This window comes from Blennius ocellaris (assembly GCF_963422515.1).
Source record: "Blennius ocellaris genome assembly, chromosome: 14".
NCBI lineage: Eukaryota > Metazoa > Chordata > Actinopteri > Blenniiformes > Blenniidae > Blennius > Blennius ocellaris.
In genome coordinates, this window is record NC_137663.1 from 17,341,304 (window position 1) to 17,368,132 (window position 26,829).

The following is a 26,829-nucleotide window of genomic DNA, read 5'->3' on the forward strand; positions in this document are numbered from 1 at the left end:
TCTGAACTCGTTCTTTATAACCATTTGAAATGGTTATGATTAATTGAGATTGTTTTATAATATGCTTTTCTTCTTTCTTGTAACCCAGATATTTGAACTATTTGTGGTGTGCATTGCTGCAGAGAAGGCAGCAGAGAGCAGTAGAGTAACACTGATCCTCTCATGGAATCCAGTCGTCTACTTTCACTTGCTGCCTCTTTGCTGTAGTTCTCTCTTGTTCCTCCTCCTCCTCCTCCTCATTGATTCTTCCTCAGTAATTTGCTCTCTCCTCTTTTCATCAACCATCTGCACTCCCTCCTTTTCTTCCTCTGTCGTTCTCTTTCTTTCTGTTGTTTACCGTGGTGTTGAGAGGCATTAAATTACACAGCGATGTCAAGGATCCGGTGAGAAACACCATGAGGCAGCAGAAAACTGTCTGCTGTGTCGAGCAGCCCGTACAGCGCGTGTGTGTGAGAGACGCTGGACTGTAATGAGTTTGTCATCTACTACTCCCTCAGGAAATGAGATACAGTCTCAATGATGAGTTAAAGTGTTGGTCAGAGAATAAAGCGTTGTTTCATTAGACTGTGCCAGACAATGTAAAAACTACTGACATAAGCAACTCACTTAATTTTACTGCACAACTGCTTCCCTATAATCACTGCTGTGTTCTTAATCCCTATAGATCGGATCTTTGTAGAAGGCTCACAGCTTTCAGCCATTACTTCAGTTTTAATGGCAAACAATTCAATTAGAAACACATTTAACAGTGGTATTAGGATATCATGTGAATAAAGTCCAAACGAAAGTGATTTAAAAAGGTAGTAAAGTTGAGAGAAGAACTAACACATTAGTACGATGACCTCAAATATAACACATTCCTAAATCTTTTGTAGTGTGCAGAAACAGGTTATGAAACAGATCCCTGAAGAGTTTTGCTCTTGCCCTGGATCAGTTCCTCTTGTACTCTGAAGTAACAGAAACAAATAAACACAGGCTTAAGCTACGGAACCATTCATCCTCCCACTTGTAACCGAAAACAAAACAACTGTGTGTGCGCGTGCGCGTGCGTGCTAAATCCTGGCTGCTGTCACAGCAGAGCCGGACAGGATGAAGGAGATAACGGGGAAGCCGGCCCGCTGTGTCGTCGCTCCCTTGGGATGAACACGGGGATCAAAACGCAGTGAAGAAACACTCACCGCTATCGGTGCTTTGGATCGACCGGGGAGCTGCGGACAGAGACAAAGACAAGATGCAACTTAACACTTCGTCATGCTCCTGGACAGATTTGGAAAACGTTTGCACGAAGTCCTGTTTTTGGCTTCGTTAGAACCAGACTTTATATTGCTTTTAACATGAAAGTCAGAAAAAACAAAATCAGTGCACATCATATAGACAATATTAAGGTGCTGCTAGTAACTGGTAGTATCGTATAATAGAGTGTCTTTGTGGTGTTGAGGTTACCAGAATCTACAGAGAAGGTTTGTTTATAAAGTAAATGGTGAGAGATGTAAATGTTTGATCAGTTTTAAACTTTATTACTGGTGTCTTTTATGCACATACTATTTAACGGGGTGGATTAGTGGTTACTACTCGCGCTTCACAAGGAGACTCCAGGCTTGAGGGGGGATTTCTGCGAAGCATTCTCCATGTGGGTGTGTGGCTTTTCTCTGGCTACTCCGATTTCCTCTTGTACTCTAAAAACATCAGTTTGAGGCTAAGTGGTGAGTCTAAATTACTCGTCAGTGTGAATGTGAGTGTTTGTGGTTGTCTGTCCCGGTTGGACTCGGGGCCACATTTACACTACGCAGGTTTTTACAAAAACGGATATTTCCCTCTCTGCGTTTACAAAAATAATCTTCATTTACACTGAACCGCATATACGCCTGGTTCAGGAGCTACGAGTAGCATGCCAAACCTGTAGGGGGCAGTGTAACGAGAAGCTTGAAGCCACGACAGCCAATCAGAGAAATACTATAATTTGATAAATACCAAGGTGGCCTTAGCCTTTATACATACTCAGCTGGGATGGGCTCCAGCAATCCTAAGTATGATTAATTAGTATGGATGGATGGAAATCACAAACCCGAAGTCTTGAGATTGTGTTAAACAACAATGTGGCGTTGACAGTTTCCATTTTTCCAGTGTGTAGGCAGTGTCCTATAAAAGGTTAATCCGTTTCTCCCACTGAAAACACAAAATCTCTTGCTTCAGTCATCAGGCCCAGAAACTGTTCTTGTTCTAATAATTCAAAGCTTTTTTTTTTGTTTTTCCAAAATTAATCACAGTAGAGTTGGGTACTAATAATTATCGATCCGTCTGCCACCGACAGCTAAATAAATCAACTGACAGAAAATTTTCTCCAACAGTTGTATCACTTTAAGAGGTCAGGCTTTCAATTTCATCTGTGAAATGCCATCTTAAACATTTTAAAAACATTAGCAGTCAATATTAAAAGAGTAGAGTGTAGATGAGTTACATTCTGGATGATAAACAGACGAGGAGGATTCAAGCATATGAGATCATAAAAATCATTGAATAAAAACGTTTGATGACACTTTTTTCTTCGTTATTTTCTTTTAAGACCTCATTACACTAAACTAAAATGTTACTTTAACAATGCTGCTGTCTTTGTTAGGAGGAGCTCTACCATCTTTGTTTTTAATCATCTAATGATTTGCTGGTTTTCTGATCCACTTTTATACATGCATATGGATCCATTAGCATCTATCACTACCGACGGCACGAGACGCCGTGTTACACCTGGTCAATAAATCTACGCCGTAGTAAAAGTATGAGTTTTCAGAGGAAGGGCAATAAAAAATAACACAGCTGGTGTGGGACATCTATAAAACATTAGGTGTGCGAGGGTATGTCCCCAGCAGCATCAACATGCAAGCATACATAATCACCGTCAAGACCTACACATGATATAAAATATGGAGCACCATGGGTGCAGCCACGCATCATTCAGGTTTCTACTTATGCCACGCCTGTTAAAAAATGCATATGTTTATGGCACACCTACTGCACCTTGTAATTTTAATGGCCTGAGATGTGCATGGTTATTTTTAGTTGAACATTGTCATTAAATTAGGAGCTGGAATGTGAACATAAGATATAAATGAACAGAGCTTGTGTTTTTTGTATTGGGTTGGTTGCATTCAAAACAAAACACTGCCATCTTCTATACCGTTGATCTAATTTAGAGCCACAAATCAAACACACATGCATAGGAAATTAAAATTCACAGCCAAACCTAAGGAGCATGTCTTTGTATTGTGAGGGTAAAAAAAAAAAAAACTGCATGCAAAGGCACTGAGCCTGAAATTGAATCGTGAAGTCAGGGTTACATCCTCAATAATCCCCCATAGGGCAGATACAGAGAAACAAACAGAGATTCACCAATTAACCTTAAATTCGTGTTTTTTTCACTGTGATAGGAAACCACAGTCCCTGCCATAAACTCACCTAAGCATAGGGAGAACACGCAAATGCCAAGCAGAAAGGCCCAAACTTAAGGTTGAGGCAACAGTGTTGACTAAAATCAGCATAAAAAACCCAGTCGAAACTGCAGCAGCAGCACCGTTCATCATTGTACTTTCGCAACACTAAATAAGCAGCCATAAAATATGCGAAATAGACGCAGATCAGCTGCAGTTCAGAGTCATTTTGTTGTCATCAAGAAGTAAAAAGACTGTCTGAATCGGATTATTCCACTTAATCTACAGTGAGTCACGAGCACTGATCTGGTTTTGTGGATCTGATGCCGGTTTAGTTGGTGAATGAGTATGTCAAAGCTGGATCGGTCACATGCTCTTCTATTAAAGCTGCTCAATGCATTCCTATGAACAGCTGGTGGGGGAAATACATTGGTATTTACCAGCAAAACACACCCTTTGAATGAATAACCAGCATGCATTATGCTTGTGACGCTGTTTGTTAAACTTGCAAAGGCAGCCGATACCATTAGCATGCATGAGGGTGTATGAATGGGTGAATGTTGCTGATAAAGTCACGTGCTATAAGGCCGTCGGATCATTAAAAATGCACCATGTGGTCCTTTCTATTTAACCGACTGGTTTAGCACTGCAGAGAATTTAAGATTGTATAAATAAGGATATGGATTTCCGCTGATATGCACATATTTACCGCTTCAGCAGTTGCACGTACACATTCACACACTGTTACAGTGCAAGGTGCTCGACCTCCACTGGGGAGCAATTTGGGGTTCACTGCTCCTTCTATGAGACCGTTTCATTACATAAATATTGAATTCTCCAGTGTGTTGGCTTCACAGACAGACGGTGTAAAGTGCAGACCGAACTAAAGGGGCATCGTTTCTGCTCGGTGGACTCGTCACCAGCTCCCTTTTTGTCCCAGTGTCTGTTTCAGGTCAAACTTCCTGAACTCTAATGCCAGCATCTACAGGCTCAGCAACGCACTTCAGCACATCACTGTCACGCTCCTTTATGAACAGGTGACTCTGAACATTGTAGCCTGTCAGAATGTGCCCCGGGTCAAGTGGATGGTGAAAAAAGCCTCGAACAACCCTCTCTCTTAATAATTTACACTCATGTGCACTAGAACAGCAGAGTCTTCTGGTGTTTAACTCATCTGTGTGTTTTATTATTGAGACCACATCACCAATCAGCCATAACATTGTGACCACTCACAGGTCACGGTTACTACTCACATATGATGAATAAAACACCACTCACGAGTTGAACAGAAAACGTAGTTAAAAAGTCACAGAATGTCAAAAACAAGATGATTCAACTATGACAACATTTAATGGCCATCACTCTTAAATGTTACAAGTTGATGAAAATGGTGGACTTTTTAAATCACAGGGGTTAAACTCATATCAGTGCAGGGGGTTACATACACCCCCCCTTTCATTACACTCTCATATCCCTTTTAATGGGCCAGCTCAGTAAAAGTAAAGCATAATAATCTTTAAATAATGACTTTAGATTCTGAAAATATTTGTATTTAATGCACATTTGAAATTAAAATATTATGAAAGCTATTGAGATTCTCCTCAGACTAGGTAAAAGACTGTTGCTTCTCAGACTGCACAATGTTTTGTTATATTCATCCTCCCTAATGTTTAATGTACTTGAGCAAGAGAAAAGTTTGCTTGTTTCTACTGCAGCATTTTGTTGCATGTGAATAAAACAACAAAAACAACAAATAAAACTTGACAAATCAGAAACAGTTTCGTTCTTTTTTTTTAATTGAAAAGTACAGGTATGGTCTTCTTTGCTACTTTTAGACTTAGTAATGTGACTCTGACCCCCATATGACTCTCTCATGGGCTTTTCTGGCTTGTGAGCTGGACTCTAGACACTCCTACTTTAACTGATGGCCACACCAAAGCAAAGTAAAGCTTGGAGCACACTGCCAGCACAGGTATATATATATATATATAAAAAAAAAAAAAAAGAACCTCATCAACTTAGTGAAATTAAGTCTCCAAGTGTCAATCATCGCATATAAGTTCATGCCATGAATTGGAAATGGTCCCATTTTGGAATTAACCTCTTCTGAAGAGCAGATGAGCATATGCCTGTCAGGCCGATCCTAATCAGTATGATAGGCGCAGACACCATTAGCTCTCAGGGAACACGCACGCACGCACGCACGCACGCACGCACGCACGCACGCACGCACGCACGCACGCACGCACGCACGCACGCACGCACGCACGCACGCACGCACGCACGCACACACACACACACACACACACACACACATTATCTCAGCCTGACCTCTCCATGCACAGAGCTCATTTCCCTCTCCCTCTATGGCTCTCTGACCCTGATTTACCTCCAGGCTTCATGTCGTACATCTTCCCCGAACAGCTCCAAATTGCTTTTGCTTCAAACTCGCTCTCCCTTCCTTAGATCTAATTCACTTTCTATCGCGTTCACTCTCGCTGTCTCTTCCGTTAGAACACCCTTTCTTTTATTCCCGTCCGACCTAGACCTATACACACGTTCTCTTTGAGTCTCTCCGTCTTTGTCTCGCCTTTACACACACTGAATGCAATGAGGGATGAAAACTACGCCCAGTGAGGATTGGTCAGCATCACAACGAAACCAAGGTTCATTCTGTGATGAAAGGAAATATCATAATTTCACAACAACAAACCTCCAGGCACAGCAGTCTAATCATCATACTTATATGAGGAGTTCATTTTGGAACTCACAAAATTGTTCACAAGTGGTCATTTTGATTACATATATGTCGTCTACTTTACTGCTCCAGCTTCCTTTCACAGTCAAAAGACATTCATATTCGGTAAGCAACCCTAAAGTGCCTGTAAGTGGTGAACCGACAGCCGGTCCAAGGTGTATACTGCCTCCTGCCCAATGTCAGCTGAGCTTGGCTCCAGCCCCGGTGACACTGACTTTGATAAAGTGGGTATAAAAAGCCAAAATTTATTACGATTCCTGCCTAAAATACAGTAAAGTATCTCTAAACGACCGATGCATTTTGCTCCCGAGTCACAAATGCAGGCTCGGTACAGTGATTTTCCTGCGCTGCATATTTTTGACGTGTCCCTCCTCCAGCATTCATGACTCAAATAAACACCTTCTTATCAACCTCTGCAGAAGACTGAATGAGAAATTGATTATGACTCCGATGTGAGGGAGCTGGGAGGCACTTAAACACTACACTGTTGAATGCAGGACGAAGAAACGTCACTACACATTAAATACTACGAGAACCCCGATGTGCGCATCGTCTGGGAACCATGTATGTTTCTGGAAGAGAGAATAAGATGTTGCTATGGAGATATTGCAGTAAGAACTTAAAAAGTTGACTGGCTACTGCCACAGTACGAGACAGAAGATCGGCAGATTCCTCCTCTGGAGACCTTGAACATTAGTGATATTTCAGACTGATCTGAGTTATATAACAACCAGACTGACTGACGTATCGACCGGCACTAGTGCCATGCTGATAGATTTGCCATAAAAACAGTCTAAGGCCCTTTAAAAGCCACAATGTGCTTTGAAGAGAACTACTTCGATATACAAGCAGGAAAAATCTGCTGCAAGTTCAAGTGTGTCAACTTAAGACAGAAATATAAAAGCAGGTCAAACTTGTGCTAAGCTTAAGGACTGAACAAGTTCAATAGCAATATACTGACTGATATTATAAACACCATTTGACACAGAGGAATACAGACCACACCGTGAAACATGGCAGACCCAGGTGAAAAAGTCAACATTCAAAGAGACTCACAGCCATTGAGGGAGCCATAACCGAGATTGTTGAGCGCCTCCTTGCTGCTGCAGCGAGAGCTGCGTCGGCTCCCCCACTGGTCGTTGTCGTGACAGGCGGACCGCGCCTTCATCTCCTCCTTCAGGATCAGCCGGCCGATTCCCTGCATGGAGGGAGTGATGAGAGAAAATGGCACGTTTCGACTCACTTTACATGATCAGTCAACATTCACCCATTCACTCACACTTTCAATGTGATCGATGTCCATTGGGAGCAACTTGCGGTCGAGTGTCTTTCCCAAGGACACTTCAACATGGACAGGGTGAGAGTGAACCACCTACCTGCTCTACCACCAGAGTCAACATTGCCCCAAGTGGAGCGATAAAACAGGTTTTCGAGGAAGGGGTGTATTATTTGATAGGCAGTGATGGATTGACACAGGATCAGCCAGTAAAGGATCAGAGCTGTTGCTTGGATGGTCAGGAGAAGGAATACGACGGGAAGCAGGGAGCATCCCTTGGCATCATGTCCAGTGAGTGAGAGTGGAAAGTTGCATTTAATTAACAGGCTCATTAAATATGAAGGAGAATGTCTTCTTTTTCTTACCCTATTTATATTGTGATTCCAGCCATCTTCCTCTCCTCCCGATGAAAACCTCCTCACCCTGGAGACTGGTTAGAGAGACGGAGAAAAAGAGAACACTTTAAATTTCTTAAGGAACGAGCCAAGAAGCCTCACTTTGTGATTCTTCATTCAGTGAGTATAAATAGCTTTTGAAATGAGTGTAAAACAGGCAGTTAAGCTACCCTGAACTGTACCTTTAGGGGAGCCAGTGTATGGATAGTAGTTGGACTCCGGGTGATAGAGGCTGTTACAGTTTGAAGTGGAAAGGTGGCTGGAATTGACCAGGTTCTCGTTGGTCTTACTCTTAATAGCTGTTGGAGAGGCAGACATGTCTGATGGAAAGATAAATAGAAAACAAGAGGATGCATTTTAATTGAAGTTAAGTTTTGGATATGGTGGCAATGCACCCCCCCCCCCCCAAGTTCTTTCAAGATGATTTATTGAAATTCTACATGAATGAAAATAAGAATGTACTGCTAACACAGTCTCTTTTAATGGAAAAAAGCTTACTTTTTCACCACAACCACAATAAGAGCGATTCATTTTGTTTGTTTGTTTGTGTGTGTGTGTGCAGGATAAATGAGACGGACAAAGTCATGCACATACTCACAGAGAGGGGAGCGCACAGCAGGGAAGGAGAGGAAGGGAGGAGGAGAGAGGAGGAGAAGGGAAAGGAGGTCAGAGAAAATGTGTTGGGCTGCGATGCCAAAACACGCAAGCAACGTTGTGGATATGTTGCAATGCTGATGGCGGAGGAAAGTGAAATGTGTAAAACACTTTAAAGCGTTACCCAAAATGTGATCCGACTTGGGTGTCAACAGTGAAATATCACGACGACGGTGAAATACGATAATATTAAGGGGTTGTGGGTTTTTTTTTCCTGGCTTTTAGCCCAACTGTGAAAAGAGTGATTGTGATACTGGTGTCACATTGGAAAGGTCATCTGCAAACTGCTGCTGCGAGAAAGGATGAAAGTGACCAAATTTAGACTGGACACAAATTCAAGACATTAGTGCCTAATCTGTCCCATTTCTTTAAGAGCAAAATGGTTATTAGAGCAATTTGTCCAATTTTCTTTTTCTGCATTTACTGTGCAGATAAAATGCCAAACAAACAAAATCAGACAAAATCATCAAAGACCACTTGAAATATATGAATATTAAATAAACTCTTTTTGAGACAGGCAAAGATTTACACATTTTTTACGTATCCATTAAGTTCCATTATTTTTCCAGCTTCTTCTACTCACAAATCCTCAATAACAAACTGTTGTTTTGTACTTTTCTTTTTAAAACAACTTTTTGTAACTTTTTATTTAATATTGTGAATTTGAGTCATGTTATGGCATATAGATATTTCATTGTTGATATTTTCTTTTAATGTCTGTGCATTTTCTTTAAATCACTGTTTTCCCCATGAGGACCGTGAATCTCTCTTTGACCTTTGACTCCTTGATTTGACTTTGGAAATAGCCATTTGAAAAATCATTAAAAGTGATGAGCTGCTGCATCAATATATATTATCTTTGTCGTGACTCTTTTTTTCTACTGAACTTGTGCTGTACTTTTTGATGGCAGAGAATTAAAGGCTTCAAACTGAACACGGAGTTGGAGGAGTAGACATTCAGGATGACAGTTAGCGGTTATGCTTCCGAGCATGAAGGAAAATGTTCATTCAACCAGAACTGTTAAAATATGGCAAAACAAATAATCTGAACTGGATCTGCTGTGCAAACAGCTCTTGGTCTCTCTGTTGTCTCTGGTATTATAACTAAACAGCTCCATGCGGACACATAAAACGCTTATGTTGCAGCAAAGCTTGGCGACAACATACATTATATTGTACTAATATACACATGATTATGAGTTTTAGCCTCAACATGAAAACTGTTCCATGCATGATTCATGCTATAAATCTGAATTTAAATCCCACGTTGCAGCTTGCCTGCTCAGACCGAAGAGAGAGGTTTGTCAGCACTTTGTGGAGCGGTGTAAATCATGCAAAGGTCTTTCTGAGGAACTGTAACTCTGAGGGGTCTGCAGTCTGAGAGCGCTGATGGATCACCCACACGCTCAGTATTTGTCACAGCTTCCCTCAGTTTTACTTCACCTCTTGAATCATCTGCTGAATTTGTAATCTAATTTTTGATGTGGCGATCAAAGCTCACACCCGTTTCAACTGGATATAACTCTATAGCTTGTGGAGCCAAGTTGCCTTATAGTAACTTTATCAAAGTGTCATATAGTGACTGATGTTGTGATGATTAGGATACATCAATCCTTGGATCTTGGCTCAGGGCCGCTTCAAATGCTGACTGTGGTACAAAAACTTCACTTTTATATTCAAAATCTGACAATGTGGGGCATTTTATTTATTATTATTATTATTATTAATAATAATAATAATAATAATAATAATAATAATAATAATAATAATAATAATAATAATAATAATAATAATAATAATAATAATAATAATAATAATAATAATAAAGCAACATTTGTGTGGCTTTTAGTCGTGTGTGTGTGTGTGTGCGTGCGTGCGTGCGTGCGTGCGTGTTTTGAAATTAACATAAAGAGTATATCCATATCAAAACCATAAATAGAATTTCACTTTTGATGTCCTGTATGTTTACAGGATTAGCATTAATGTTAATAAAAACCTGGCAAATTGTATGACAGTTATTCAGTCATAAAACTAACAAATACAATTCAAGGCTGTTATTTTACTCTCTTGATTAATTTATCATTTCATTCAATCACATGTGAAGAATTATTTGCTGATAGGATTGTAAATATCAACATTTGAATCCACAACCTTCCACGAGAGCACCAACCACTGAGCAAGCAGTCACACCAAGAGTTTCCATGTCATATAGAGGGAAAGATTTGTCCGTAGTCCATAAAACGAGGACAGGAATCCCAATAACAATAGGCGTCAGTGTACTCTGAGTCAAACGAAAGGTAGACAGCCGAACAAAGGCTCCGAAAAACAAAGGATTGGATGAGTCGACCAACCTTGTCTCTTGTAGATGGGAGGTTTCCTGTAAATGTTGGTTTCCTCAGCAGCTGAAAACAGACAAATAGAGATTTAGCGGCAGCAAGCAAACGCCACTTTCAGAGAACACTTGGGCGGGAAACAAATGATCCAGATCTCCTCATTCATCCCGTCCCACCAAATTAGATGTACACATTTACCATCTTATCAACCATCAAGTGAGCAGCACAGGTAATAAACCAATATAAAGGAGGAGGGGTTGTGCAGTCAGACAACCTGACTGACATGCAGAGAGGCTGATTAATACAGATTCACAGGCTTAAAACAGGAAAGAGAAGCAGATGGCCAAAGAATAGAGACGAGGGCGGAGGACACTTGAAGGGAGGAGAGAGGGAGCAGCAAAGGGAAAACATAAATGGTGTAACTTAGAGAGCGTTTTGTAGCCCTCATTTGGTGAAGATTTTTAGAGACATGCAGCTCAGGCTACTGAAAACGCAGCACAAGATACCACATCTGATAGAAAAAAATTGTTTCAGTAACAATCTGCAACAAAATGAAACAAAAAACATCTTTCTCTTTAGCGAATAGCGTGAGCGACCATTCCTAACAAGTTGGAGGTTTGACTCCCAATGGGCCAGCCGGGCTAAATTTGTATGCACTTCTGATACTGTGATGCACTTTGGATAAAAGCATCCACCAAATACATTTTGCTCAGTCTTGAAAAGCATAGAGGGAGAGCTGCGGCCGGGGCTGGCAAGGAGAACTGGCTCAAAAAAAAAAAAAAAAAGATGGCATGAGGATACAAGCAGAGAGAAATGGACCGAGGGCGAGCGGTGGAGGGAAATCAAATGCACAGCTTGCAGTGACGAAAGGAGGCCTTTTAAAGTGAAGGCAACAAAGACGGAGTGAAACATTCAGGGAGCCGAGAGAAGAGGCATTAAACTGATGAAATGAGGCGCTGATGGACTGTTTAAATAAAACGAACCGATGGATGAACGTGCGCAAATGTTAGACAAGAGCGGATCAGCGTAATATATCAGTCAGACTTTTCACTGGATGCGGCGAAAGAGAGAATGGCTACTCCTTTATGGGTGTTAATATATGAATAAATTAGGTCCGAAGACAAAAATCATGACGATATTGCAATACTGAGTCCAGGGTGTTTAATGCTTATACTGTGTGAGAAATTCGTTGTGATTTTTATTGGTACATTTCTGTAATCATTTGAAGGATATTACTTTGAATAGAAAAATAAATCCTACAGGGAAAAAAACAAAAAAAAGCATCTCATTTTGTTTATTTATATATGTACATATTCATAAGAAACATTCTTTTAATCTTTTTAATGAGGTTTTTAATGATTACAAGATGAGTAGAGGTTATAGCTAGTAAGTATTCCATTTACACAGCCATTATTTGAACTGAATCTAATGGTTTTGTTTTTAAAAAAAAAAGGGTTTTAATCCAAAAGCACAACAGCTATAGATTATGGAGACTTAAGGAAAACACAGGAAAGGTTATTCTACCTTCGGCTTCATAATACATGTGAAGATGGTAAAGTCTGTGTGAAGCAACTTTAAATTTAAATGACCATTTTGGGCGAAATTATGGGGAAAAACATTGAAGTGCACAGTAGTGGCTCGTGACTGTACAACAACTTCATTTCATTGTTGTTTTGGTTTTTTTTGAAATGTGAAACATGCAGCTTTTTCTTTTCCTTTTATGGAAGACCATCTGCTAAACCCGTAATCTCTTTATACCAGGAAGTTGTAAAAACTTAAAAATGTGTTGATCTGCTGTTGTTGGTGATTAGCGCCGACTCTCAATCTCCAGCCTCAATCGTCCTAATATAATAACATATAGAACATCTATATTGTTGTCAGCAGTGTTTCCAGCTGCTAGTTACCTAACATTGGTTAGGCGGCGGCTGTAAATGTAAATTTTTTTTATTTGTTTTTTCCTTTTTCCTTATTGTCTTGCTACTTTTCCCCAATTATCTCTCTATCCACATTTTCTTGAAGTCACTGCTCTGAGCTCATCGACGATCACAGCGAAATGGTTTGAAGATCTGATGTGTAGAAACGCCCATCCATTCCCACCCGTTCTTCAAATCTCGGCTCAATATAGTGATGAGATTTTGATGAAATTTTCTTTGATGATTACAATTTTGTTCTAGTTTCATTTTTAGAGGCAAATTCACAGCACCTTTTCTCATTGCTTTCCACAGACCTTCATGGTTGATGGTTGGATCGGGACTATCAAAATCTACACTGGTGATCTACAAAGAAGCAGAAATGTTTTCATTGTGGGTCAGTTTTGGACTACGCTGGTTCACGACTGGGTTAGTAAACCGGTCAGGGGTCTTGGCTGCGGCCTACCTGGCACATGGAAATGCTTGGGGACTTGCATGAAGGTGGTGGTGGGTGTAGCGCACCGCTCTGGCTGACTGTAATAGGGTGAACTCCTGCCACTCTCACTGCCTGCAGTCCAGCCCAGAGCCAATCACAGTGAGAGAAACCGAAGCGTGAATGGCCCATGCCATCGAACAGAAAGACAGACAATCCGAAGAACGACAGACCGAGTAATAACCTGTGTGCGGGTGTGTGTGTGTGTGTGTGTGTGTGTGTGTGTGTGTGTGTGTGTGTGGGTGTATGTGCGCATGCGTGCGTGTGGGAGTGTATGTTTCAGTGAGGGGAGTTCTGCTGGGAACTATGGAGCTCCAAACAGGATGCAACACCTTGTTGAAACCACTCAGGAACTGTCTTTCCAGTTAGAGGCATCATGTTTTATCTGTGTATCTTGAATGTACTGTGTGTGTGTGTGTGTGTGTGTGTGTGTGTGTGTGTGTGTGTGTGTGTGTGTGTGTGTGTGTGTGTGTGTGTGTGTGTGTGTGTGTGTGTGTGTGTGTGTGTGTGTGTGTGTGTGTGTGTGTGTGTGTGTGTGTGTGTGTGTGTGTGTGTGTGTGTGTGCGTGTGTGCGTGTGTAGCTTGAGTGGGCGCATTACCAGGGAGATAATAGTGCAGTGGGGAGCCACCGTGGCGACTGTGTGCAGGGGAGTCAGTGAAGGCAGAGCTGGAGGAACGCCTCGTTCTCAACTCCATGCCATCCAACAAATCCTGAAAGGAGAAGTGTGGGAGAGAGAAAGGCAGTCTTAGGCCAATGTGCTTAAGTGCAGGCTTTAAATTACTCCACCAGGTCCTTCCAAAACACATTCTAATCATGTTAACAGCAGTTTAATATCCAACAATGCAGCGATGCGGTCCTCCAAGCAGCCCCGCTGCACTGTGGTGCAGAGACACAGTGTGTATTCACTTCTTCTGGTCACTCATGAACATTTAATCAACAGTAACTTGGCAGTTCCTTCGCCTACAACGGAGGCACACCTGCCTTGCTTGTTAAACCCCTTATCAAAATCAACACAGTTCAGATAATAACTGAATATTGTGCAAACAACAAGCTTGACATCCTCTGAAGCTGAGCTGGGCAGCGTTCTGTCCAACCGGTCTGTGAGGATCAATGAGGAATTATGAACCATATGAAAATGAGCGTGTGTATGAATGGAATGAAACAGCTTTGTTTTTGTTTTGAAGATGGAAACTCTAAGTTGAATTTTAGGAGTTCCAGCCTGTGGGTGTGGCTCTGAATCACCATTAACAAAAAAAACAAGCTACAATCTGAATAATGTAGAATAAAAATGGTTTGTCAAAAAAAAAAAAAACAGTGTTATACACATACATACAAAATAAATCACATCAAGCAGTACTAAGTACTCTTTGGGAAAACTAATTGCTCCCCCACTGCACACGGATCCAATCCACCCACCGGCATTTCTACAGCTCACTAATTCTGACGCTACCTCAAGTTTAAAATCAACAAATTATAAAGAGCAAGTCTTTGAAAGGCTCATTTTATTGGTTATCAATTTATAGGAACATCCATTTCAAGAGATTTACACTTTGCTGCTGATTAGAAACACATAAGTAAAGACTTTTTTTTCTGACTTGATGCAGATTTCAATAAATCAGCCCGGCGTGATAGAACTCATGTGACGCCATTAATTTAGAGTTTGTACAAACTCACTGGATCTGTCAAACTTGCCACTCTAATTCACTCAATTTTGCAGCTTCTGCCAGAAAAAGTTTTAGCATCGAATGTCCTTCACTTGTTCCGTGATGAGAAATCACCGGTAAACTAACTTTTCATACTTCAGTGTTTGACTTTGTTTTGCACTCTAAAACAGTTTCTCATTAACAATGAGCCAAATGAAGGAGGTGTGTGGGTACTTACCTGGGAGTACGGTGACAAGGAGCCCAACGACTAGAAAAGAAGGAGATTGAAAGTTATTTCAAAGCATTTTTTTTCCCATTTTGTGTGTGTGTGTGCATGTGTATGTGTGTGTGTACCTGTCCACAGCTGTATCTCTCCAGCATGTCATCGGAGAGGTGTGTGTGCGCGTGGTCGGCCTGATAAGGGATGATGTCGGGACGCTGGATTTCGTATATGGCTTTAACCCTGGGCAGAGCCGCCAGCTGCTTATAGTCCAGGACGTCAGTGTCAGCCTTCGACTGGAAGAGACAGACAGGTGGGCGGAGACGGAGACAGTCAGACACTAAACTGAGACGTCGATAAAACTCTATATTCTATTTGTCATTTAAAGTCAAAGACACAGGATCAATAGAGAAACACAGAGGCTACAAGCTGAACGACAACAACGTAGTACTAATCAAACATTACCAGAGATTACTACATGATTCCAGCTTGATCCTGCTACAAAACATTAGGATTCCTATTGATCAGATTGTTTTCCGTTTTATTCTTCAACGTTATGCTTGTTAATCTTGCAGCGGCGGCCTTCAGAGGTCTCCACAATAGATCCTCTCATCCTATCCTCTGACACCTCTGCTGTTCCATCAATCATTTCCATGTCCTTCACTATGAACCTTCTCTGGCAGTCTCATCTTCTCCTGCCCACAGCTTCATGTCCAAAACATTTTAACTTAAGGACGTTAAATATACGTTTCATTATTAACTATTTCTTAATCACTCATTTTTAAAAACAGCTTTACACATCGGTCACATACGAAAATACTTATTTTCAGTTGATTATTCTATGTGACACGAAAACGCAGATTGGAAAACCGTAATCAGATTAATTTTCAGTACTCAGATTTGCATTTGCCCTCTCCTCTATGAGAAAAAAACTAATAACTTCAAACTGAGGTGTTACTACTAATGTTAATACCATACTTATTATGTTAATAATTTGAGGTGACGCACACTCGGTCCAACAGTGGTACAGAGAGCCAGAAAGGCAAATCACAGACATCACAGTTGGAACTTTCAGTCTTTGTGTTTCTCTCTGTGTCGGTTTAATTTGCGAGGGTGACGGCTGAGGGGCGTCGCCACAGTGGTGGTGACGTAACTATGGCGACGGGTACTCACACAGATAAGCCGGTGCGGAGAGCCGAGGAGCGGTGAGGAGCCAGGAGGAGATATGGACGCCGTCTCAGACGTACGTCTGAGCTGGTGGGACAAATGTACAATCGTGTCAAATACAGCCACAGGAAAAAAAAAAAAAAAAAAAAAAAAAATCCATGAATATAAATTAGATTTGGCAGTTGCTGTAAGTGGCATTTATTTACTTCATTACCTGTCAGTACAAAGCCGGCAGGGTGAAAATCTGCATACACACTGCTGAGCAGCAGCTACTTATTCACAAAATGAATAAACTGTAAACACTCACATTACTTCAATTAAGAATGGCAGGATTTTTGAGTGCTGGTACTTTGTGAGTAACTATATTTGAATTAATATATTTTTTTCTTGCTAATGTTCTTTCACAAGACAACAATTAATTTTTTTATGTACATTTGTCTACAACCTAATTGTCTCAGTGTAATTTATTAATATGTTGGTATGGGCAAAGATAGTATACCAATACATTGCAGTGTGTATACAAAAACTCCATCTTAAATAGCTTTTATCAGGATTTTAACATGAGGTTTACCTTGTCCTTACCATATTAATATATCTTGGGGCTTTTTTAAGGTATTTCAATTGACTATTTTCTTGTCACGAAAGTCCCAGTTTTCCTTATAATTGTCTTTTAGTCCCCCAGATTGATTTAAAAATATAACATTTTATGAAAAGAGTTCAGTTTTAGCAGATTTGACAGAGTTACTCTGTTATGGAGAAAAACAGACTCCAGCTTCAAAGTCACAGATGAGATGTTTCACACACTGTGAGAAAAGTAAAGTGCCGCAAAGAAGCACAGAGAGAGAAGCGGTATGAAGGGCAGGAGGGGGCAGAACATGTATTTTTGAGTATCGCTCACCCTCAGTTTCCTCTGCAGTCGAGCTGCTTCTTTACACATGGGGTGCCAAACCTCTGAACCTACACACACACACACACACACGCACACACGCACACACACACACGCATGCACAATTTTATCTCAGTTTGCTTTGTTTACTGCGTGTGGGCAGAAGCCATACAGTTTTATGGGTGCTCATGAAGAGTAGATCAGCCTTTCTCAAGTGAATAAACATCAATCAACAACACAAAATGTGTGCACGCACGCATGCACACACACACAGAGGAAGGAAAGCGCGCGGCTGCAGAGGCAGTTTGTCTGGGTGGTGAACAGAAGATGTAGCTCTTCTGGTTTCTCCACACAGATCAACAAAGCGAGAGACAAAGGGCCGGAGGATTTTTAGCCGTGTTGCCAGCGTGGCTCCAAGGATGATACAGTAAGGTCGTTCACTATTGTGTCTAGACCCGCATATCTCAACAGCCAGAACATGAACGACCATGCAATTTAGAGATATTCATGATAGAATACATAAACCAGCCACTCAGACTCATCAGCCACATGACAGCATGTAGGTCCTAGCATTTTCCTGAAAACATGTCAGAAGACACGCCAGTACCCAATGATTTGTTACGTCTCCTGAAACATTTCCATGCACTTTTTCAGAGGAAAATAAAAGTGGACCCCTATATAGTCAGGAATCAAATTAGTCAGATAGTCAGGAATCAAATTATTTTTGAGATAGGCAATATCCCTCCATCCCTCCATCCTTCCATCCATTATCTTCAACAATGGCTTCAATTATTTCCAATATTTCTAAATCCCGTTTTGCTTTTCACTGGCAATATTCATGTACATCTCAATAAATGATATATTATTGGAAGGGTAATTGTTTTGTCAAATATAAAATCCCGCGGTTCAAAAACACACGTGAGGTTAATTGATGACCCTAAATAGCCCCTCTGTGTGAATGTGTGTGGTTATCTGTGTGTTTCCCCTGTGATGGACTGGCAAGTTATTATGGTAGTAAGCTAGGTGTGGCTCCAGCATCCTGCACTACATATTCCACAGGTTTTTTTTTTTGTTCGTATTTAATTCTTATGAGTTAGGCTTTGCAAAGGACCTTTAGTGACCTTTGAATACGTTTCTTCAATTTACAGAGAAACATGATTTTGGTATATAACTGAATTTTGTCGATATACAGAGAAGGCACACTTGAAATATCAATCGCAATACTATAAATACTACTGAAGAGGTCCGTGTATTTTTTTTGAAAATGGTGGACTGTGAAACCAGAGAGCACAGAGGGAACAAAAGAGGGCTATTAGATCTTATTCATAACGATAAACCTCTAATGTCAGGATGTTAAACGCATGAGGATCTGATAGTGATAATGACGGCAATACATCCACCTCCAACACACCCACGTGCACTAATACACGCATGTACACACACGCTGACGCCGTATCATTTTCTCCGGCCTTGGGGCAACGCAGGGCAGCAGAATGGACTCAGTTAGCTGATCATGACTGTAATACACAACCACTATCAACACCATAAATCTGACCAGTGCACGCACACGCACACACACACGCACGCGCACACGCACACACACACACACACACACACACGCACACACACAGACCCAGACTCTACAACTAGACACACTCAGCACACAAAATCAATACTCGAGACAGAAACCATGCGTGGTGATTCAGTGCGCCCCCGTCCCACCCACGCTCCTCAACTCTGCCATCAAACAGATGCAAGGCCTCCTGAAGTTGTGCAGAGAAAACAAATTCAGTCCCGAAAGACAGCGCAATGAATAAGTTCTGAACAAATTAGCCACAATAAAAAAAAAAAAAAAAAACCTGAATATCATTGTATTTATCGTTAATGTTAGTTGGAACTGAAGACTTGACTGTTTTTTATGGATGTTATGCAAAAAAAACAAAAAAAAAACAAGCTGAACAGTTTAAATTGTTAATACTTACATTACATACTTACAGTACATATGGCCCTAAACCAAACCTCATAAAAATGTAACCTTAACTATCTTTACCCCAAGTACATGGAAACCGGTGTGAAGCCCAACATAAATTGGACCCTCCTTTGTAGTTTGGCCTCAGTTTAAGGGAAATTCACGCACATGCATGCGCACCACTTCTTATTCTAGACATGTATCATGTGATTGATTGCTGGCATGTCTCAATGTGTTGTGTGTGTGTATACGTTGGCGTGCGCGTGCGTCCTAATTGAGTGCGTCTCATGAGGGTGATTGCTCAGCCCTCCTACATGTCTGAAGTCATCAAAAGGAGTGAATGTAACCTTGGGGCAACTCACTGAAGCTCAACACGCACACACGCACACACACACACACACACACACACACACACACACACACACACACACACACACACACACACACACACACACACACACACACACACACACACACACACACACACACACACACACTCAAATGCATTCACACAAAAGTAAAAACATACATTCAAGCAGATACACAGTAATTGACATTTGCATTTACAGGCAAAGATTAAAATGCACACACACCCACATCCAGAATCTCTCAAGTACTATATGCAAATGCTTAGTTTTATTGGCCTCTCTGAGCGGGAGAGCAGCAGAATGTCAATGAGGTGAAACAGGAGGCATCAACCTGTGCGGTGGTTCCAACACGGTGCGTGTCAACCTCATGTTACGGTACAGCAGCTCCACTTCCAAGCCACACTTCGCTTCAGTCAACTTATCTCAAATATCCACAACATTCTTTTACTTTCAAAAGTGCTCTGCTCTCCTTTATATGTAGTGGTATTTAATATTTATTATATTTATCTTATATCATTTGTTATTTATTTATAATATAATATTCATTTTATCTCCCACAGTAGGTAATGGTCCATTATGTATGTATTTTCAAATAAAATATATTTTTCTCTCAAAATTTGGATTTTATGCAAGTTCAGATATTTCTATAATTCTATAATAGAATGGACATATTTAAACCCAACATACAGAGCGGGTGCAATTTGGCTATTGTTACATAAATTACCAATTTGAAACATTAAACTATCTTTCTTATGAAACCAACCTTCAAGAATGTAAAAAAAAAAAAAAAACAGAAATAGTCCAAAAAACATAGTCATACAGCATTCAAAGTGTTTGATAATTTTTTGCCATAACTTGTTTTAACAGATAAAAAAAGTGTTGCACATTTAAATGATCATTAATCTACAGAAATGTATTTTGCATGAATGTCACTTTGGCTACTTTGGCATGAATTGGTATGAGACTGATATGACATGACCAAAGCCAATGCTGATGCACAATGTGACTATTAAATCACTTGTAAACAGGTGTTAGGTATTATTGCTTAATGCAGTTTTACAGCTTTTGCAACTTGTACTGGAAGCCAAAACAGACCGATTGCAGTAGATACAACACAATACAATAAAAAACTTGAAGAAGACGTCAATCATTGTTTTGTCTGTTTAGAATTCAGTGTTACATTGAATGACATTAAACTAAAATATAACATATTGTCACAAAAATAACATAAATATACATATTTCATGTGGCCCAAGCAACCTGGAGTGGCCTCAAATGATAATATCCGACATCCATGACTAAGCTTATTGAGTTGAAATATTGTAATGTGATTTGTGAAACAGAAGCTCCGGGCTGATTGAATTTGAACCTCGTCTTCATTCAAAATAATTATGTCAACAACAGAGCAGAATAAAAAGCCACCGAGAGGTAATTGACTCCAAGCCTTGGAGTGAGGCAGGTGGGGGGAAGGTGTGTGTCTTTACCGCTGAGTCTAGTAACGAGTGGGAGATCGATAACCTATATAACAGTGCTTTGTTAAAGGCAGCCTTTTACCAGGGCGCTCTCTGTCTTGCCCAACAACACACACAGACACATGCAACCTTACAAATGCCTTCCGTCCACCGTTCTTCAAACACCTAATTTGAGGTCTTAACCCTGTTGCAACCCTTCGACGCCACATTCCTCAACTGCCCTCCCCCCCAAGGTCTACAACTCAAATTGGTTTGCACAGAGTACACACGGCTGTATCACATCCAGGGACATTGTATTGACTTGTGCACCGAAACTGCTGCTTGCCTGCATCCAAACCACCGTCTTTATACTGCGGTTTAGAGATTTATGTTTGAAGTCTTGCAGAAGAGCAGCTAGCCACTGGTTATGGGAGTGCAAACTGATCTGTGTCCCCACAAAAATATCAAGACGAGCTCATGCACACACTTTTTCCACGGATGCAGCATCACACACGAGCCATCTGGACTCTTTGCAGGAACTAATTCAATAAATGCTCCCAGTCTATTTTTACGTCTGTACGCACGCAGAAGCACCTCGGTATTTCTACAAACAAACACTCAAGACTAAAATATATTTCCTGGAAACATTTTATTTATAATTCAATAACATATATTGCTTTGTTTGTATTACCATTAAGTGTTTAGTGCTCTTATAAAGCAAACCTGTCAGGTAGCCTTACTCTCCTACTTTTCCTCACCTGTGAGATACATTTCCTCTCCTTCCAGGAACATCGTGTGACAGCGGGCACAGCGGGCACAGCTGGGGTGGTAGTGTTTCCCTCCAGCCTGCAGGAAAGGAAAGGAAAGGAAAGGAAAGGAAAGGAAAGGAAAGGAAAGGAAAGGAAAGGAAAGGAAAGGAAAGGAAAGGAACACAGATAAAGAATGGAAAATGGGAAAGGGAAGGAAGGAAAGAAGTAAAAGGAAATAAAAGAAAGGAAGGAACACCAAGAAATAAATGAGATGCACTCAGTCGACACAAATGAGAAAATGGGAACAAAGGGGTGATAAGAAAGAGAAAAACAATGCAGAGTGAATAATGGGGAGAGACACGATAAGAAATAGAAAAAGGGGAATGAACAGGGTGGAGGAGACGGCACGGTGTCGCTTTTGTCGGGTTCCCAGAGCCGCTTCGTCATCAGTCGACACTTCAGTCATTTAAAGAGGGACAGCTGCAGCTTTTCTCCTCACTTTGGGTTTTTTTTTTTTTTTTGACAGTTCAGCCCACACAAGACAAAAATCCTGCACATCACAACTGTGCTCCCCATCTGTCTAAAGCATCTAAACATATTCACACACACAACACACACACACACACTCACCTCCAGTACTCTGCCGCTGATGTACCTGCTACAGCTCTCGCACCTGATGCCAAACTGAGTGTGATAGTCGGCCTCGCAGTAAGGTATCCCATCCCTGCCAAGAACACGAACAAAACAATGTCATCTCATCGCTCAGCTTTGTGCTCATGTATGAATATTCATCCCCTGCGTTTAATGTCCGGGTGTCTTGAAATTGTGATGCGAAATCAGCTGCGTACCACTTAACGATAGCGACTAGTTTGTCGTCATCGGTAGGTTTACTGTTGACAGTGTGAACAGAGTCGCAGCAGCTTTTGAGCACTGCGAGTCAAAAGCCACCTACTTGCTGATGTACTCTCCGGTGAGCGCCCGGCCACACGTCCGGCATTTAAAACAACTGACGTGCCACTGTCTCTCCAGAGCCAGCAGAGACTGACCCTGTTTGATCTCCTCTCCGCAGCCGGCACAGTCTGGAGGTGGAGGAGGAGAGAGAAGGAGGGAAGTGTACAGAGGGGGCGTCAGGAACATTTTCAGCATTTATATATATTTATCATCCTCCCTTTGTGTCCTTTGGCTCTCTGCTTTGCCAACCTCTTATCACTTCGCTCTGCCTTCTCTCCTTGCCCTCATCCCTCGCTCCTGTAGTGACAGTCGCACTGTTTCTGCCAGATGGAGCCACAAGAACCAGGCTACAATAGCACCTGAAGCAGTGAGCCGCCTTCTGGGGGAGTGTGTGTTTGAAGTGTGTGTGGCTGCAGGGAATCGGTTTCTGCAGCCTTCAGCAGGTGGACAGTAAGATTTTTAATCTGTGCGAAGACTGAAGTTATTTAACAAGGTTCATACATCTGTGAGTAGCTCTAAATAGCATCACTTCAGTGGAGAAAATCTTGTATAACTATAAATAGAAAAGGGTATAATAGAGTAGATACAATGTCGGATATTGATTACTCTTGAAACTGGTTCTGTGTGCAGTTTACATGATCTTATCATGCACACAAGAGTTTTCTGTTTTATATTTCCTATAGATAACCTGAACAAATTAGGTTTTTTGTTTGTTTTTTGTCCATCGGTGACTCTAAATGATGATATTTGTGAAGGTGTTTGTTAGTCCTATGACAGACTTGTATGTTTCTCTTAAACATACGAGTCTGTCTGTTCGCTTAATAGAACAGACAGTAGCTCCCTTTAGTGTCCAGGCTGATCTCCATACAGTTTGCAAGTTCTTTCTGCGTCTGTACTGATGGCTTCATCTCACAATCCAAAGTGGCCTGGTGACTAGAACTTGCAGTGTCGGCATCTGTGTGCATCCGTCTCACCGCTAAGATAGATTTGGGAATAGAAGACGTGTTACTAGAGGGAGCATTATTCAGTTTTCATAACGTGAAAAAACCTGAAACTATAATCAACATTCTTTCAAAGTATTGCATGTGGAGCTGAAGCCTTGTATGTTTTATTTATCTGGGCCTAAAAGCTCTGAAAAAGTAACAAAGAATGACAATGATGGCCCTCTGGTTCATGCTCCTTCATTACGGAGAACACAAACACTTATTTTGACTCAATCTTAAATGTTCTGTCCTGCTGACACAGGCACTCACTGCAAATGTGTATTAATCTGCTGATGACAATAGTTTGCTGCTAATGTACTATGTACTTTGGATTCAGCCGTGATTGATGAAATCCATGTTGAGCTTTTGTTCAAAATAAATTAGCATTTAGATTAGATTTTACATCACCACTTGGAATGATTGGATAAGACCAAGAACATTAAAAAAGGAGGAATATCAGATAGTAAAAAAAAAAAAAAAACCCAGTAGTTTACATGGCTGTACTTGGTGGTTTTTGTGGGATTTATTGACTTGAATTAATACATTCAGATGGAAACCAGACTTTAAAAATCCCTTATTACACTTGCCCTTGACATGACATAAAGTAAAGAGAAACCTTAGCAAGTTTAGTTCATTCATGAAGACCTTTACAAGAAGCTGAGGCAGGAAACTATTTCCTGATAGCAAATTGAAGGTTCAAACGATCTAAAAGCTTTGAAGAGAAGAGAGACAAGGCTTTCACACAGTGAACCAGATCAAAAAGAAAGTTACACAGATATGAAGCACAGGTACAAAGAAATAAAAGTGTGTGTTGGACAAGAGAACAAAGAGTAAAGATGATCGAAGTAGGTGAAACATGCTTCGAATCAACAAGATGTGAATAAAGAGAAATGACAGAACAAAGAATGGTTTAAAAAAAAAAAAAGTAGTAATCCAGCCGGTAGTTTTCATTCATGCATCGTTTTTTAGGCACAAACGACACAGCCGGCTGTGGACCATCACATCGTAAGGTTGGCGTTGGCATGCGTGTGTGTGCATATATTTGAGTGTTTGTTTCTTACAGCTCGGTCCGTGGACCTTGACGGGCTTGTCGCTGTTCAGAGAGTGTGAGCACTGCTGACACACACACTTTTTCCCACAGAAGGTCACCCTGTCTCCAATTGGGAACGGACTCCTGAGAACACATAATGTAACAGAAAAGAAAATTGTCAGTAATGCCATACAGATAGGGCAGAAACTCTCACTTTACTCAAATCAAAAGAAATATCAGGAATTTCTCCTTCAGTCAAACCTTCAAGTGAGACAGTTTTTATCTGGCTTGAAAGGTTAACGTGCTGCGATCTTAGCAGAAGAAATTCTTTCAACACTTATCTGAGGGATTCATTAAGAACAGCATTGTAATTTTTTTTTTTACAGCACATGAACTTAATGAACCAACAAAAAATACCACATACTCCCAAGTGATCAAGTTTGCCTTTATGAATATCAAATAACAGGTGTGTGTTCCAGATGGTATAAAACACTGGGTTGTATCGCTAACTTTCAGAGAAGACACGAATTCAAAGATTAGAATTTTCATCTTAAAAAATGATATACCTTTATATTCCCCGTCTTTGCTTTTGTTTGCTGTATAGATTGTGTGGGTGGCAGAGTACTAGTATCCGAAATGTCACGAGTGTAGACACGAGCATGTCAAAACAAATTTTATATTACTGTAACAGATGTATTTTTACATGTGTTATTAAAAGATGAATTCATTTTTTTTGACAGTATTTTGCACATTCTACAACTCCAATTTCTTGTGAAAAATGCAACCAATGGAGAAAACCTGAGACTTTTTTGGCCACATCATGTTTAATGAGATGAATTTAATTAGTAAATGCGGAGGTTTGGTTTGACTGCAGCGGTCAAAACAGTTTTTCTTTTCTTTTTTTTTTAGTGCAATGATTTGCACTAAAAAGTCTGCAGAAGTCAGTGAAAGCAGCAACATAAACAGGAAGTTACTGGCCTGCTGCACTCATACATTACATTTTAACTGTAATTGGCCACCCGTGGTGTGAGAAAAGACTTGTAAAGTCAACCGACGGTAGGGTGTGGTGCTCTGTGAGGATCTCATTCGTTGGTTTTCATAGTCACAAGTTACAGATGAAGCAGTGCCAGGAGGATCTCAGAGAATCTTTGCACTGCAACTCCTTATATAACTATTAACATTTTCCAAACACATTTGGCTCATTGCATCGTTACATTTTCCACTTGTCTCTTACTTGCAGATGCTGCAGACGAAACAGTGCGGGTGGTACGTCCTTCCCAGCGCAGACACAACCTCGCCGGTGATGTACTGGTCGCAGCTGTCACACTGGGTCCCGTGGAGCCGCTGGTAGTCCTCCGTGCAGATGTACTCGCCGGAGTGGTGGAAGAAGCCCGAGTGCACCAGGTCACACCCGCACACTGAAGAGACAGAGGAACAACATAACTTTTAACACTTGGAACCCACAGTATCCAAAGAAAACACACACACACACACACACACAGAAGCAGAACATACAATCTATGCACAGAAAGGCCTCCAAGACAAACCGTCCTGTTATGAGGCAAGACTGCGACCCACTACTCCACTGTGACGCCAATAATATAGTATAAAGGGTCATTAAATGAGTGGGATAGCCAATTTCAGACCTGTACTATGTGATCTGTAGGATTTTCCACAAGCTGCTGCTGTAATTAAAAACCTTTAATCATTAGCCTGCAATGGCTGAAACACCAATGTTAATCCACTTGAAGGTTTCACCCTCTGGTTTGAGAGTAACATGAACCATGTACTTGCAGTATGGAGACAAAAAGCAACCACAAATAAAAGAGATCATTAAAGTTCTTTGTCAATGTGCATTTTATAGATGAAGCAGCATTAATCTGATAGTGTGCTGTAAGTTTTACGTTGAGGCAAGTTGTAGTAATGGTTGAAGTTGGAGGAATTAAAGGCAAAAGAAAACGAGATGTCCTCTAAAGTGACACGATTGGGTGGGTGCATTCAGGATTTGCACAGTGCAATCTGTTATCCTTCCTGACCTCTAAAGGGTTAATGCTCTAATCTGGTTTTGTGGATTAGACTTATAATCTTAATTTATACAGTATGTTTGGGTCACCAGGCCATATGCTGAATTCATGTGGTTGAGCTTTTTATCATTTAGGACATTTAGACT

The 26,829-nt window shown here is 40.8% G+C and overlaps 1 protein-coding gene across 1 annotated transcript in view; it reads right to left on the reverse strand.

Moving 5' to 3' along the window:
- The window catches only part of LOC308139888 (actin-binding LIM protein 3-like), a gene marked incomplete at its 3' end in the record, with an annotated part of 45,543 nt that overhangs the window by 3,250 nt on the left and 15,464 nt on the right, over window positions 1–26,829 (reverse strand). The window contains exons 3-18 of the mRNA XM_080509473.1: window positions 25,894–26,077; window positions 24,691–24,803; window positions 22,648–22,774; window positions 22,326–22,419; window positions 21,705–21,792; window positions 17,171–17,229; window positions 16,279–16,359; window positions 15,240–15,401; window positions 15,124–15,153; window positions 13,841–13,952; window positions 13,215–13,316; window positions 10,857–10,907; window positions 8,034–8,171; window positions 7,822–7,886; window positions 7,237–7,378; window positions 1,179–1,208 (exon numbers count right to left, since the gene is read on the reverse strand). Of these exons, the coding sequence (XP_080365599.1) occupies window positions 1,179–1,208; window positions 7,237–7,378; window positions 7,822–7,886; window positions 8,034–8,171; window positions 10,857–10,907; window positions 13,215–13,316; window positions 13,841–13,952; window positions 15,124–15,153; window positions 15,240–15,401; window positions 16,279–16,359; window positions 17,171–17,229; window positions 21,705–21,792; window positions 22,326–22,419; window positions 22,648–22,774; window positions 24,691–24,803; window positions 25,894–26,077 (1,578 nt within the window). The remainder of the gene's footprint in view (window positions 1–1,178; window positions 1,209–7,236; window positions 7,379–7,821; window positions 7,887–8,033; window positions 8,172–10,856; window positions 10,908–13,214; window positions 13,317–13,840; window positions 13,953–15,123; window positions 15,154–15,239; window positions 15,402–16,278; window positions 16,360–17,170; window positions 17,230–21,704; window positions 21,793–22,325; window positions 22,420–22,647; window positions 22,775–24,690; window positions 24,804–25,893; window positions 26,078–26,829) is intronic.